The sequence below is a fragment of the Anthonomus grandis genome, chromosome 10 (genome assembly GCF_022605725.1).
Source record: "Anthonomus grandis grandis chromosome 10, icAntGran1.3, whole genome shotgun sequence".
In the NCBI taxonomy this organism is placed as follows: domain Eukaryota; kingdom Metazoa; phylum Arthropoda; class Insecta; order Coleoptera; family Curculionidae; genus Anthonomus; species Anthonomus grandis.
In genome coordinates this window covers 3,888,114-3,904,817 of record NC_065555.1, presented here as the reverse complement: position 1 = coordinate 3,904,817, position 16,704 = coordinate 3,888,114, and the positions used below count along the sequence as shown (strand labels likewise).

The 16,704-nt window shown below is 32.8% G+C and overlaps 2 protein-coding genes across 2 annotated transcripts; both read left to right on the top strand.

The window, feature by feature from the left end:
- Positions 1-9,776: 9,776 nt before the first annotated feature.
- LOC126741296 (helix-loop-helix protein 1-like) lies at positions 9,777-12,470 on the top strand. The gene is made up of 3 exons (XM_050447681.1): positions 9,777-9,870; positions 11,937-12,068; positions 12,125-12,470. Exons 2-3 carry the CDS (start codon positions 12,001-12,003, stop codon positions 12,369-12,371), a joined length of 315 nt encoding a protein of 104 aa, XP_050303638.1. The 5' UTR covers positions 9,777-9,870; positions 11,937-12,000; the 3' UTR covers positions 12,372-12,470.
- Positions 12,471-15,120: 2,650 nt separating this feature from the next.
- On the top strand, positions 15,121-16,519 carry LOC126740895 (uncharacterized). Its single transcript, XM_050447067.1, has 3 exons — positions 15,121-15,285; positions 15,341-15,408; positions 16,261-16,519. Exons 1-3 carry the CDS (start codon positions 15,236-15,238, stop codon positions 16,455-16,457), a joined length of 315 nt encoding a protein of 104 aa, XP_050303024.1. The 5' UTR covers positions 15,121-15,235; the 3' UTR covers positions 16,458-16,519.
- Positions 16,520-16,704: the final 185 nt, after the last annotated feature.

Here is a 16,704-nt window from a genome sequence, read left to right as displayed (position 1 = left end):
GAATATTCTTATTAGTCTTTGAGATGTTGGAATTTTTGAAGTAAGTGCTCCATGAAGATACATCCTCTTCCTCGGACATTAAAAAGGCAGATATTCAAAGAAATTTAACTGAAATGCTTTGGACCTTAATTAATGTTCATAAAGAATGTTCTACTGAGTACACTCTTTTTTATTTCATAAGAATATTCGTTTTAGTTTTGGAGATATTTTACTTTGAAGTGAATGTTTCTGAAACCTTGATGATGATTCTATCCCCTAAAAAAAGCGGATATTCTAGAAATTTTTTAATTGAATTGCTTTGGACCTTATACTATTTGTTAAGAACATTCTTGTGAATAGTCTATTTTTTACTTCATTAAAATATTCAAATAAACCTTGGAGATATTGGACTTTAAAGTAAGTGTTCACCTTGAAGATGATTCCTTCTCCTCGGACACTACGACTTGAAAAGGCAAATATTCAGGAAATTTTAAGCCAAATTGCTTCGGACCTTGAATAATATGTGTTAAGAATATTCCGCTGAGTATTCTTTTTTTTATTTTATAAAAATATTCCCATTAGTCTTGGAGATATTGGAGTTTGAAGTGAGCGCTCATCTAATGATGATTCTGTCTCCTAAAAAAGCGGATATTCCAAAAATTTTTATTTGAATTCCTTTGGACCTTATACTATTTGTTAAGAACATTCTTGTCAATAGTCTGCTTTTTACTTCATTAAAATATTTAAATTAGCCTTGGAGATATTGCACTTTAAAGTAAGTGCTCACCTTGAGGATGATTCCTTCTCCTGGGACACCACGACTTGAAAAGGCGAATATTCAGGAAATTTTAAGCCAAATTGCTTCGGACCTTGAATAATATGTGTTAAGAATATTCCACTGAGTATTCTCGTTTTTATTTTATGAAAATATTCCCATTAGTCTTGGAGATATTGGAGTTTGAAGTGAGCGCTCATCTAATGATGATTCTGTCTCCTAAAAAAGCGAATATTCCGGAAATTTTTAACTGAATTGCTTTGGACCTTAAACATTATTTATTTAGAACATTCTTGTGAATATTTTGTTTTTTTACTTTATTATAATATTCCTATGAGCCTTGGAGATATTGGACTTTAAAGTAAGTGCTCACCTTGAAGATGATTCCTTGTCCTGGGACACCGCGACTTGAAAAGGCGAATATTCCAAAAGTTTTAACCCAAATTGCTTCGGACCTTGAATAATATTTGTTAAGAATATTCCACTGAGTATTCTCTTTTTTATTTTATGAAAATATTCCTATTAGTCTTAGAGATATTGGACTTTGAAGTGAGCGCTCATCTAATGATGATTCTGTCTCCTAAAAAAGCGGATATTCCGGAAATTTTTAATTGAATTGCTTTGGACCTTGAACATTATTTATTTAGAACATTCTTGTGAATATTTTGTTTTTTACTTCATTATAATATTTCTATGAGCCTTGGAGATATTGGACTTTAAAGTAAGTGCTCACCTTGAAGATGATTCCTTGTCCTGGGACACCGCGACTTGAAAAGGCGAATATTCCAAAAGTTTTAACCCAAATTGCTTCGGACCTTGAATAATATTTGTTAAGAATATTCCACTGAGTATTCTCTTTTTTATTTTATGAAAATATTCCTATTAGTCTTGGAGATATTGGAGTTTGCAGTGAGTGCTCATCTAATGATGATTCTGTCTCCTAAAAAAGCGGATATTCCAGAAATTTTTAATTGAAGTGCTTTGGACCTTTAACATTATTTATTTAGAACATTCTAGTGAATATTTTGTTTTTCACTTCATTATAATATTCCTATGAGCCTTGGAGATATTGGACTTTAAAGTAAGTGTTCACCTTGAAGATGATTCCTTCTCCTCGGACACCGCGACTTGAAAAAGCGAATATTCCAGACATTTTAAGCCAAATTGCTTCGGAATTTAAATAATATTTGTTTAGAATATCCCACTGAGTATTCTTTTTTTTATTTTATGAAAATATTTCCATTAGTCTTGGAGATATTGGAGTTTGAAGTGAGTACTCATCTAATGATGATTCTGTCTCCTAAAATAGCGAATATTCCGGAATTTTTTAACTGAATTGCTTTGGACCTTAAACATTATTTATTTAGAACATTCTTGTGAATATTTTGTTTTTTACTTCATTATAATATTCCTATGAGCCTTGGAGATATTGGACTTTAAAGTAAGGGCTCACCTTGAAGGTGATTCCTTCTCCTGGGACACCACGACTTGAAAAGGCGAATATTCAGGAAATTTTAAGCCAAATTGCTTCGGACTTTGAATATTATTTGTTTAGAATATTCCACTGAGTATTCTCTTTTTTATTTTATGAAAATATTCCCATTAGTCTTGGAGATATTGGAGTTTGAAGTGAGGGCTCACTTTGAAGATGATTCCTTCTCCTCGGACATCGCGACTTGAAAAAGCAAATATTCCAGAAATTTTAAGCCAAATTGCTTCGGACCTTAAATAATATTTGTTAAGAATATTGCACTGAGTATTCCCTTTTTTATTTTATGAAAATATTCCTATTAGTCTTGGATATATTGGACTTTAAAGTAAGTGCTCACCTTGAAGATGATTCCTTCTCCTCGGACACCGCGACTTGAAAAAGCGGTTATTCCAGAAATTTTTAAGCGAATTGCTTTAAACCACGATCAACATATGAGAATATTCCTATTAGTCTTGCAACTATTAAACTTTGAATGGAGTGTTCCCTTGGAAAATGATTCTTTCTCCTGGAGCACCACGACCTGTAAAGGCGAATATTCCGGAAATTTTAAGCCAAATTGCTTCGGACCTTAAATAATATTTGTTAAGAATATTCTACTGAATATTCTCTTTTTTATTTTATGAGAATATTCTTATTAGTTTTGGAGATATGGGACTTTAAAATGAGTACTCACTTTGATGATGAATCTTTCTTCTCGAGCTCCACGGCTTGTAAACCAGATATTCTAAAAAAATTTAACCAAATTGCTTTGGATCTTGAATAATATTTGTTGAGAATATTCTTCTAAATATTCTCTTGTTGATTTCATGAGAACATTCTAATTAGTCTTGCTGAGATTGAATTTTGAAATGAGTGCTAACCTTAAAAATGGTAACTAAGATTTAAACAAACGGTTATTACAGAAACTGATTTGTGCTCTAAATAAACCTTCTACGAGAATATTCAAACTAATTTCTTAGTATTTTTCATCTTGAAGTGAGATGGGTAATTTCTGTGAATTTCCAAAATATGAAATAATAATTCTCATTTCCCTGGAAAATGTACATATTGACGTCGCGAATAAATATTTAATTAAAGATAAACTCGCGCCATAATAAAATAGGGTTCGTCCCCATTGAGTGCACCTGATACCATAAATTGTGCTAAAATTAACATTTTTCAAAAAAAAATATTAATGCTTACCCAAAAATGCATCCAAAAAAAAAGGCCATGATGACCAACCGTAACTCACAAATTCACAAAAAAAAAAGAAACGAAAAAGATCGTCATTAACGGAGTAACATCCTATCGAAAAATTGACAAATAAGTGGATTATGCCGGTAGTATTTATACATTTTATACCTCACCTCTCCCATGTTGATATATCAGTATCGATAAGATTTTTTTTTCGAAACCTGGAAATGCTAAAAACGTGTATTTATTGATAGGAGATCCGATATGACATACAGGTGTACGCGAAACTAACATGATAAGAACGTATTTTTCAATTTTGGTAGTACCGGTCATTTGTAACGAATGTCACAGGTACCGAGAAGTTCATGTTCAGTCGCGTCATCAGATGTCAAAGAATTGACATTAACATTTAGGCATGACGTCATCAAATGCCTGCCGGCTTAAACCAGTTCAGGTGACGTCATCTTACCATAGACAAATTGTGATTGCTGACATTGACAGGTTACAGATGACACACTTCGTAATTAAAGTTAATAAATATTTTAATTGAGTTTTATTGCTCCATATTGTATAATAACCTGAAACGTTATAAAAAAAGGTTAAAATAAACCAATAATTGTATATGTGACAAATTGTTTATCTTGTTCGGATCCCGGTGCTGTTTGCACAGTTTAAGAGGTTCCTTATCGCTTTTCGAGTTTTGTAAGTCACTGTACCTGTTATGTTACGTTATCCGTGAGACACGTAACACTTACATAAGAATATAAATAAGTTATTTGAAAAAACTGCATTAAGCCATAATTTGACAGATGACAGTTGAATGCCAATGGTATTTGACGTGTGCAGCCAGAAGACAATGAATCTTCTTATAATAACTCATATTATGTTTGTTTTATGTACCTAAACCTACCTAACCGTTATCGCGATTTTTAAAATTATCATTATTTGTATGTTATACAGGTGCGCTGATAATTCTTGTGAAACGCAAACATATTCCTGGATATCCATATCTCTAGCATGTGAAAATGTATGGACGTGACGTCACCGGATCTACGTTAATTAATAATGTAATGTGCCATAACATCTTAGAAAGTCAACAAGGGCTTTCGCTGAAGATTTGACAGCTGTACTTGGTTAACTTTTTACAGTAAACGTCAATAAGTGCGGTGATAAATGACAGATGACGTTGACATCTGTCATTGGGTTGAAATAAACGCAACGTCATAGACTGCTAGATTTGTCACAGTCAAATAATGTAAGCTCAAAAAATACAGTAATATTATGACTCAACTGCCTGGAATACAAAAATCTCTCATTCATAATATATTCTCATCTCAGTCTTAGGCAATTTCCAAAAGATCCAAGCAGTAAAATAGAATAAGTGCTATATAAATACATTGTTTAATTTTTCGTTTATTTTTGCTCCATTAGCATTTCTTTCCAAATGCTGGAATATTCACCAGAGGTACCAAACAATTTCCAAACCGCTTTTAATATGGGAAGCGTTTTGCTGACCCAATATCCAGAATATTAAAAAAAACATAAAATTAGAGCTTTATTGCAGTACACAAAAAATAAAAAAGACGTCTCGGTACATTCACAGAATCTGTAGCTTAATTGCCTAAAATTGGAAAATCGCTATACTCTTAACTGCCTAGACTATTGGAAACTAAAACTGGACTGGATGGATAATTCACTTACCTCAATAAAATCATGCTTCGACGGCCTGGAATAAGAAAATTACTAAAACACCTGGAATTGGTGACACATTTGTTGATGGCTTAACTGCTTAATAAATTCTGCCTGAAATAAGGCAACAAATTGGTTTTTCAGCATGAAAGAGGACATACATTTATCATCATCATCTTTGACAGCCTACAGAAAATTCCCTTTTAAAAATATTAACTTGGAATATACTTTTGAACAAAAACTAAAGTTTTTCGAACAAGTTAAGGTAATTTTAAGCAAATTTGGACCATTTTTGAGGAAATTATGATGGTTTTTGTACCGGGTGTCAAAAAATTGAGAACATTTTTACCATCATGTTTGATAGCCTGTATTAATTCCCTATTAATATTATTAACTTGTAATAGACTGTTAGATTTATTAGTGTGCAAAAGGAAGACGTGACTTCAGCAGATCTACGAAAATTATTAATCTAATACTTACACCATAACATCTTAGAAAAACCAGAGCGTCGTCTTAAGATTTGATAGCTGCCACATTTAACGGTGAACAGTGTCAACAGGTGCGGTGACAATTGACAGATGACGTTGACAGACGTCGTCATTATATTGAAACAAACGCACCAGCATAGACTGCTAGATCAGTCCCTGTGAAAAATGAAAAAATTAACTTCAATAAATCTACCAGAACTATAAATATTATATACACTCGAAGATTTGACAGTTTTAACGGTAAACAGTGTCAATAGATGCGGTGACAAATGACGTTGACAGCTGTCAGATATTTGAGTTCGTTTAACCGTATACGAAAACAAATCAAAAGTCCGCCGCGTTTTTAATCAATCAAACGGTATAATTGTAATTTTAAAGTCAAAAGCGACCGCGAGTCACGTGCCGCCCGACCACAAAGGGGCTGTTTACAAATTATTCCTTTAGAGTTGGCAAAAAGGGTTGACAGCTTCCATTGTGTTGTCCACAAATGGGGGTGGTCCAATTATATACATGAGGAGCGGTTCTGGATGTAAGAATAATCCTTCGGAAGGTACGTTTCAATCGTCCTATATATTATTTACCAAAATCAATAAAAATTTAGGTTAACCTTGATATGTTTGTACTAATCAAGCAATCAATTTTCTCGGTACCGTAATATTGATTAAGAAACCATTCCTATGTTTGTTTTTCCTGATAAAAGCTAATATTATTTTTAGATTTTTCGAAACTAGGTGCTCTTATCGGCACTTAAAAAATTCGGTTTTATTACGTAACGCGCCATTTCGAAACCGACGTTTCATAATAATTAATTTATTTCACTAATTATATCAAATAATTGGTATAAATTTAAAAAAAACTCATTAATGCCTCGGCTATCGGTCAAACAGAATCCTAACAGTCATGTCATTTTTTGACAACTGACACGCGTGCATACTTCACCTGTCAATTGTCATCTTGAATTAAGGCAGTCTCCGCTGGCAAACAATAAAAAAATTCGACTTTTGACTAATTTTTAATATAATTAATTATTAATTTATTTCACTAATTATATCAAATAATTGATATAAATTTAAAAAAACTCATTAAAGCCTCGGCTATCGGTAAAACAGAATCCCAACAGTCATGTCATTTTTTGACAACTGACACGCGTGCATACGTCACCTGTCAATTGTCATCTTGAATTAAGGCGGGTCTCCACTGGCACGCAATAAAAAAAATCGACTTTTGACTAATTTTTAATATAATTAATTATTAATTTATTTCACTAATTAGATCAAATAATTGATATAAATTTAAAAAAACTCATTAAAGCCTCAGCTATCGGTCAAACAGAATCCTAACAGTCATGTAATTTTTTGACAACTGACACGCAAACATACGTCACCTGTCAATTGTCATCTTGAATTAAGGCAGTCTCCACTGGCAAACAATAAAAAAAATCGACTTTTGACTAATTTTTAATATAATTAGTGAAATAAATGAAATAAATAATTAATTATTAATTTATATCACTAATTATATCAAATAATTGATATAAATTAAGAAAAACTCATTAAAGCCTCGGCTATCGGTAAAACACTGCATAAAACATCGGTAAAACTGACACGCGTGCATACGTCACCTGTCAATTGTCATCTTGAATTAAGGCGGGTCTCCACTGGCACGCAATAAAAAAAATCGACTTTTGACTAAATTTTAATATAATTAGTGAAATAAATTAATAATGAATTTATTTCACTAATTATATTAAATAATTAATATAAATAAAAAAAAACTCATTAAAGCCTCGGCTATCGGTAAAACAGAATCCTAACAGTCATGTCATTTTTTGACAACTGACACGCGTGCATACTTCACCTGTCATATGTCATCTTAAATTAAGAGAGTCTCCACTGCCAAACAATAAAAAAAATCGACTTTTGACTAATTTTTAATATAATTAATTATTAATTTATTTCACTAATTATATGAAATAATTGATATAAATTTAAAAAAACTCATTAAAGCCTCGGCTATCGGCAAAACAGAATCCTAACAGTCATGTAATTTTTTGACAACTGACACGCAAACATACGTCACCTGTCAATTGTCATCTTGAATTAAGGCGGGTCTCCACGGGCACGCAATAAAAAAAATCGACTTTTGACTCATTTTTAATATAATTAATTATTAATTTTTTTCACTAATTATATGAAATAATTGATATAAATTTTAAAAAACTCATTAAAGCCTCGGTTATCGGTAAAACAGAATCCTAACAGGCATGTCATTTTTTGACAACTGACACGCGTGCATCCGTCACCTGTCAATTGTCATCTAAGGCGGGTCTCCACGGGCACGCAATAAAAAAAATCGACTTTTGACTAATTTTTAATATAATTAATTATTAATTTATTTCACTAATTATATCAAATAATTGGTGTGAATTTAAAAAAAAACTCATTATAGCCCCGACTATCGGTAAAACAGAATCCTAACAGTCATGTCATTTTTTGACATCTGACACGCGTGCATACATCATCTGTCAATTGTCATCTTGAATTAAGGCAGTCTCCACTGGCACGCAATAAAAAAATCGACTTTTGACTAATTTTTAATATAATTAATTATTAATTTATTTCACTAATTATATCAAATAATTGATATAAATAAAAGAAAACTCATTAAAGCCTCGGCTATCGGTAAAACAGAATCCTAACAGTCATGTAATTTTTTGACAACTGACACACGTGCATACGTCAACTGTCAATTGTCATCTTGAATTAAGGCGGGTCTCCACTGGCACGCAATAAAAAAAATCGACTCTTGACTCATTTTTAATATAATTAATTATTAATTTATTTCACTAATTATATGAAATAATTGACATAAATTTTAAAAAACTCATTAAAGCCTCGGTTATCGGTAAAACAGAATCCTAACAGGCATGTCATTTTTTGACAACTGACACGCGTGCATCCGTCACCTGTCAATTGTCATCTAAGGCGGGTCTCCACGGGCACGCAATAAAAAAAATCGACTTTTGACTAATTTTTAATATAATTAATTATTAATTTATTTCACTAATTATATCAAATAATTGATATAAATTTTAAAAAAAACTCATTATAGCCTCGACTATCGGTAAAACAGAATGCTAACAGTCATGTCATTTTTTGACAACTGACACGCGTGCATACATCATCTGTCAATTGTCATCTTGAATTAAGGCAGTCTCCACTGGCACGCAATAAAAAAAATCGACTTTTGACTAATTTTTAATATAATTAATTATTAATTTATTTCACTAATTATATCAAATAATTGATATAAATAAAAGAAAACTCATTAAAGCCTCGGCTATCGGTAAAACAGAATCCTAACAGTCATGTAATTTTTTGACAACTGACACACGTGCATACGTCAACTGTCAATTGTCATCTTGAATTAAGGCGGGTCTCCACTGGCACGCAATAAAAAAAATCGACTCTTGACTCATTTTTAATATAATTAATTATTAATTTATTTCACTAATTATATGAAATAATTGATATAAATTTTAAAAAACTCATTAAAGCCTCGGTTATCGGTAAAACAGAATCCTAACAGGCATGTCATTTTTTGACAACTGACACGCGTGCATACGTCACCTGTCAATTGTCATCTTGAATTAAGGCGGGTCTCCACGGGCACGCAATAAAAAAAATCGACTTTTGACTAATTTTTAATATAATTAATTATTAATTTATTTCACTAATTATATCAAATAATTGATATAAATTTTAAAAAAAACTCATTATAGCCTCGACTATCGGTAAAACAGAATGCTAACAGTCATGTCATTTTTTGACAACTGACACGCGTGCATACGTCACCTGTCAATTGTCATCTTGAATTAAGGCGGGTCTCCACTGGCATGCAATTAAAAAAAATCGACTAATCATTAGATATTCCTAAAAAAAAGGTAAAATCTTCAACTTTTAACGAGGTAGTTCTTCAAAATTCTACAGTTTTCTTTTTAGTTTTACCACTCACCCCCCGCCTTCCCACCCAACGGGCTCATAAATCAAAATAATCCCGTTATGGCAAAAGTGAAACTACATAATATATATCGACCCGGGGGTGGAACTTTCGAAAATACACCCCGGATTGGCCGACACTCGCTGAGGGGGTGTGTGCCTTAAGGGTTGCAAGGATGCTGTGCCGCCTCCATCCGGTTCAGTTACCGAAGTTTCGGGCTGTTTGACGGTTCGGCGAGTGCACGACACCTTTTCGTATTTTAAGTGTTTTAATAGGCAAGTATTTATGGGTATTTTCCCTTTGTTCTTTCACCTTTTCAGATCATCAGACGTCCGTTCATTGCATGTCATATTCTTCACAGTCCGTGTAAATATAAAAATCATTTTCCATGAAAATCCAGCTTAAATATCACTTTGCTCTAAGTTGGTGTAATAATCAGGACAATAATAATATAAGAAAAAACATTCAAATTCGAGTCAGATTTTACAATGACAAGTGACGTTTAACGGTGAGTTTTCATGAGCATAGCAATTGACAAGAAAAATGGTTTCTTTATTGAAGAAAACAGCATTTTATATATGTATATTCATATACATATATTTTTTTTGTATACAGTGTATTATTATTATTATTATTATTATTATTATTATTATTATTATTATTATTATTATTATTATTATACTACGGGCCGAGGAGGGGAACGAGGTAGGCAGTGGGGAGTTTCCTCTCTATATTAGAATAATATTGAATTGTTGACAAACTATAAATTTAATGTCAAATTACGCACTGCACTTTTTACGCACTAGTACGCACTAGTGCGTAAAAGTGAAACTTTACACACCCTGGGAAGTGTGTAAAGTGAGCACTTTACGCACGGTAGTAGAAACATTTTTTTTTAGTTGTAGAGTGCATTTTCAATGAAATGTTATATATTACAAAAAAAATTAGTTGGTCAGTGTAGTTTTTTAAAAAAGGCTTCATATTAGCGAAAAATTTACTTTTTAATTATTTTTTTGTTGGGGAATGTATTTTCTACAAAATGCTCCATCTTCCATGTTTTTCCTAAATCATTGGTCTGGAGTAATTTTTTGATCTCTTCCAGGCATTTGACGTTATTTTTAGCCTTCCAGGAATTTTGAATTAATTTCATGGAAATCCAGCCTAATTCTTTGGTCTGTTAGTGTCACTTTAATATTAATATAAAAACAGGACCGTAATAGGATAAGAACTTATTTAATTAAAAAGAGTGATTTTTAAGCAATACTTACTTAATATTTTGTACCTAAAAATACGGTTCTGAACTCACTGTCATTTGTCAAAAATCTTGGTGAAAAATTACGTTTAAGGGTAAGTTTTCTTACAAGTGAACATAAAAAATGTGTCTAAGGGTTGAATTAGCAAAGTTACCAATACTTTGCTTTAGAATTGACGTAGATGCGTCAAAATCCAGCCTAATCCATTGTCATTTTGACGTTGATGTAAAAGTCAGAGCCGCATCAAATATTTTATACAAAAATTTAATTATTTCATAATAGACAATAAAAACAACCAAATACAGTTCTGATATTAATATTACTTTTCAAAAATGTTGATAGCTCATTTGTCACGTGAAAATCCGGCCTAATTTTTATCTGTCACTGACACTTTCTTCCATGACGTTGCCATAAAAACACAGGACTGTATTCTGGTTTATTTCATTATAAATGTGATATTTGCACAGTAATTTATTTAAATTATAATGGCAAAATAAATATTTACACGTGTCTACTGTCACTTGTCAAAAATCCTAAAGGCAATAAATGAGCCTTAAGGCTGTGTTTCCATGAGAACCTATTTTATAAATCCTCACTGACAACTGCTCCCAACCGAAAAACCGCAATAAACAAGGCATCGAATCATCATCAGAATCTACTTCTTATGTTTTATAAATAACCAATAAGCCATAATTTCATAACCGTTGACACCCGAAGCCGATACACCAGCTAAATAATTCAGGAAAATGCGAAAAATATGGGGCCACTTACGTATAATATGTAGAATCGACCGTAGTCCCGAGGGGTGAAGGGCACGTGCGTCAAGTTAACACCCCCGAATTACTACGCGATCAATCATGGGGAAAATTATAATTTGATAAGCGCGGTCTTGGGGGGGTGCGGACGCTTATCTGTGGGAAAATAACGTTACAAGTTGATTATGAAACGCAACTACTATTGAAGTGCCTTTTCACGATATTATTTTCTCCACAAGATGGCGCCCATCCGCCATTTCGAAAACCTAACGCGCCAATAGTTATGCACCTCCTGAGGGAGAAATACCCTTAAAACAACTTAAATTTTTCCAGATTTGCCAAAATTAAGGTCCTACAGTTTTGGCAGCACTCCAACTCCAACTCGAGCGATAATGACATGATGAACGAAAACAGGGAAGTTCTGCAGACGATCACGTCTTGTAATAACGTCGTTACTAAAAAAAAGTAAGTAGAACTTCCGCCGGCACGCCATCTGTGAACCGAAAATCAATTAATTCTAGAGAGAAAACCAGCGATATGTCGATGCTGAGCAGAGAAGAGCGCAGGAGGCGCAGAAGGGCGACTCAGAAGTATCGAACCGCCCACGCTACAAGAGAGAGGATCCGCGTGGAGGCCTTCAATGTGGCATTCGCCGAGCTCAGAAAACTCCTGCCCACCCTGCCTCCTGATAAGAAACTTTCCAAAATCGAAATTTTAAGGCTGGCCATTTGTTACATTGCTTATTTGAATCACGTATTGAAATCTTAAAGAGTGTTCCTCTAGGTGCCCCTATCTATATCTAGTCATCGTCTAGTCACGGCTTTGTGTATATTATTGTAATCTTTGTAAATAAATTTTTGTTTTTAAGTGAGTTTGTCTCATTAAAAATGTCCTGTGGACAGTCCAATGGACGTACTCCCAGTAAACGTCAAATATCTCTTAAATTATTAAAGCTAAAATAGCGAATTTAATTGCGTTGTATCAGGAAAGCGTTGGACTATAAATCTTATTTAGAGAGTAAAGTGATTCAAGTAATAGTTTTCAAGTTATCCAGCTCGAAGTCCAGTTGACGGTCTCTTGAACTCCTTAACCAATTTACTCCTACTTAAACTAGAAGAACTCAAAAACTATTGAAGATAGAGACATGAAATAAACTGCGCTGTATTAACGCAATATAGTACTATAAATTTTGTTAAGAGTGTAAAATGATACATGTAAAAGTTTCCTAGTTATCTGGCTCCAAGTCCAGTGGATAGATTCGCGAACGCCTTAGCGAACTTACTACCACTAAAACTAAAATAACTCAAAGACTATTAAAGGTGGAGATATGAAATCAATTGCGTTGTAATAAGAAAATATAATGCTAAAAACTTTATTAAAAGTAAAAAATTATCCATGGAAAAATTTCCAAGTTATCTAGCTCCGAGTCCAGTGGACAATTTCTTGAACTCCTTAGTGAACTTACTACCACTAAAGCTAACATAACTCAAAGACTATCAAAGATAGAGATATGAAACAAGTTGCGTTGTAATAAGAAAATATAATGCTAAAAACTCTATTTAAAGTAAAAAATGATTCATGAAAAAGTTTCCAAGTTATCTAGCTCCAAGTCCAGTGGACAGTTTCTTGAACGCCTTAGCAAACTTACTAACACTTAAGCTAAAATAACTCAAAAATTATTTAAGATAGAGATATGAAATAAATTGCGTTGTAATAAAAAAATATAATGCTAAAAACTTTATTAAAAGTAAAATATGATTCATGGAAAAGTTTCCAGGTTATCCGGCTTCAAGCCCAGTAGACGGTGTCTCAAGCTCCTTAGCCAACTTACTCCCACTAAAACTCAAATTACTCAAAGACTATTAAAGATAGAGATATGGAATAAACTGCGTTGTAATAAAAAAATATAATGCTTAAAATTTTATAAAAAGTAAAAAATGATCCATAGAAAAGTTTCCAAGTTATCTGGCTCCAAGTCCAGTGGACAGTTTTTTGAACTCCTTAGCGAACTTGCTACCACTAAAGCTAACATAACTCAAGGACTATCAAAGATAGAGATATGAAACACATTGCGTTGTAATAAGAAAATATAATGCTAAAAAATTTATTAAAAGTAAAAAATTATCCATGGAAAAATTTCCAAGTTATCTAGCTCCGAGTCCAGTGGACAGTTTCTTGAACTCCTTAGTGAACTTACTACCACTAAAGTTAACATAACTCAAAGACTATCAAAGATAGAGATATGAAACAAGTTGCGTTGTAATAAGAAAATATAATGCTAAAAACTCTATTTAAAGTAAAAAATGATTCATGAAAAAGTTTCCAAGTTATCTAGCTCCAAGTCCAGTGGACAGTTTCTTGAACGCCTTAGCAAACTTACTAACACTTAAGCTAAAATAACTCAAAAATTATTTAAGATAGAGATATGAAATAAATTGCGTTGTAATAAAAAAATATAATGCTAAAAACTTTATTAAAAGTAAAATATGATCCATGGAAAAGTTTCCAAGTTATCTGGCTCCAAATCCAGTGGACAGTTTTTTGAACTCCTTAGCGAACTTGCTACCACTAAAGCTAAAATAACTCGAAGACTATTAAAGATGGAGATATAAAATAAATTGCGTTGTAGTAAGAAAATATAATGCTTAAAACTTTATTAAAAGTAGAAAGTGATCCATGGAAAAGTTTCCAAGTTATCCGGCTTCAAGCCCGGTGGACGGTGTCTCAAGCTCCTTAGCCAACTTACTCCCACTAAAACTGAAATAACTAAAAGGCTATTTAACATATAAACTATGCTATAAATATTGGTTATAGTATAAAATGATCCGAAGAATAATTTCGCTAGTAACCAAAGGCTACTAACTCCAATTAAGAGCCATTGAACGGACTGCGAGTATTTATTTGCAACTGAGTGAATTTTTAGTTACTCGTGACCACTTTCGTGCGTTGTTGCTAAATGTAGAGACCATAAAGTTCCAAGAAGTTTTATCATACCCATGGTTATCCCTGTATACCCTTTATAGAAGCCAATGTATAACAAATACACGAAAACGAGCAAGAAAAATATTTTCGCTTCTGGCTCGATATTCCCGGGGGATGCAGATTTACTGCGAAAGGGCCCCAGATGTTCCCGGAGGCCGCTTATTTAATTTTAACGCTTACAGGTTCGACGCCAGATGGGTCTGCAAATATCTACGTTATTTGCCAATTATCGTGTGACTGTTTTTGCTATTTTCACGTAAAAGTTTCAAACGACAAACCTCGCGCATTATTGTTGTAAAAATACACAAATATGTATGTAATCTTAACACGTATATGGCATTCGGTTTATTTGCCAAGCACCTATAAAATGATGTTTGTTTTAATTGGAAGAAAGATAAAGTGGAGATTAAATTGGAACTTTTCTTTTTGGTATTTTTTGTTATACATTTTCTAATAGACGTAATATATGTTGCAATGTTTACTTGCCTTTATACATTCACAAGTGTTTGCCAACACATTCCGATCATTTTTTTGATTCATTATGTTTTAAAAATAAAAAACATATAAGCATCTGCAACTTATGCACTAACATATGGACCCAGATAAATCAAAGGTTCTTCTATACGTATAATCCCGGGCAACAATACAACATGCCATGTTCCTCCCTGAATTGTTTGCAAGTCATTTACAAGGGCTTAAGGTGTCAAAATATAAAAAGATAAATGACACCTAAAACTTAAAAAATGATATTTTAGGCAAACAGTCCACCCTCGTTTGCCACCCCTCCTCCCCCAAGCTAATCTTGAACATATGCAAGACATAGGTAAGTAGTATATAAAAGGTATATTTATTTACATATACATAAACTAGGCAAGAAGATATGTGAAACATGGAAAAATTGCCAATACAGCTGATTTAAAGTCTCCTTAAGGCATTAACAAAGGGGTGGTTTTATAATTGGTCACGGCACATCCCCTTTGTCAGGGTGACACTGGAGTCGTTTAAGGGATTATCCGAACGTGATTTGTTATCGCCGGGATTCCCGGGGGTACGAGAGAGGTGGATGAAACAGGTGTTTAAATTGTTTCAAATGGGGAGGGGGTGAGCGCAACACACCCTACATAATATGGATTACTTCCCTAATTATTTTTTATATATTGTTTTTAGGTATTAGGCGCGTGTAAGTTCGATGTGTATGGGGCTCTTATATATACGGCTAATTTTGTGTTTATAATTAAAGTTTATCTACGATAATGTAAAGGGCATGATATTAACTCCTCATACTTTTTATTGGTAAAATTACCAGCTTCTTACGTATTTAAGGAGAAGTAGTTTTCAAGCCCTAAAAACTCGAAAAAAAAAACATAAATTTTCAAATTTAAAACAAACGTCATGAAGTTTGACACTTGACTTTGACAGTGTTGAATGTTCCGACGTTGCCGTTCGTTATAAGCGATTTTTATACTTCGCTAGTAATGTTCTTAAATTTCTTACAAACGCCTCTTCAAATTAAGAATAATATGGAATAAAAATTGGAAACTTTATATGAACAAAACAGTCTTTTCTAGACAAAATTAAATGATTTGGGAAATATGTCATAACCGCGCTAATAGGACAAAAGTCAATGTCAAACTTTTAGGTTAATAAATCTTTTGTTTATCTTTATTTATTACAGAGTGTCGGACATACAGATTGAGAAACAAGGGTCTGTTACTTTTTATGATCGAACTTCTAGAGGGCACTACTTACAGCACTATTGCGATAAATAACTTGGCTGCCCTGTATACAACAACTGACGAAAAATCTGTGACCGAAGAAAAGTGTCTAAAGTTAATAGTTTGCAAAATATCTAAGCTTAAACTGTATATGTAAGCTTAAAAAACTTTCTGATAATTATTTAAATTTAATTCAAACGTCATGACATTGCTTTTACCGATAAGATAATAAATTGTTCCGACGTTGCCTTTTCGAGAAAAATTCAATGATTTGCGAACTATGGCATCACCGCGCTAATAACCCATTAGGACAAACGTCAACTGTCAATGTCATATTTTTAGGTTAATTATTGTTTTGTTTATTATTTTACGTATATTATTGTAAATTTTATGATCTATAAGTC

Bases quoted from the DNA above. Each gene is read 5' to 3' on its own strand.
- LOC126741296 (XM_050447681.1), top strand. From the start codon at position 12,001: ATGATGAACGAAAACAGGGAAGTTCTGCAGACGATCACGTCTTGTAAT. The intron at 12,069-12,124 runs GTAAGTAGAACT...AATTAATTCTAG, and splicing joins AACGTCGTTACTAAAAAAAA to AGAGAAAACCAGCGATATGT.
- LOC126740895 (XM_050447067.1), top strand. From the start codon at position 15,236: ATGCCATGTTCCTCCCTGAATTGTTTGCAAGTCATTTACAAGGGCTTA. The intron at 15,286-15,340 runs GTGTCAAAATAT...ATGATATTTTAG, and splicing joins GTCATTTACAAGGGCTTAAG to GCAAACAGTCCACCCTCGTT. The intron at 15,409-16,260 runs GTAAGTAGTATA...TATTTATTACAG, and splicing joins TGAACATATGCAAGACATAG to AGTGTCGGACATACAGATTG.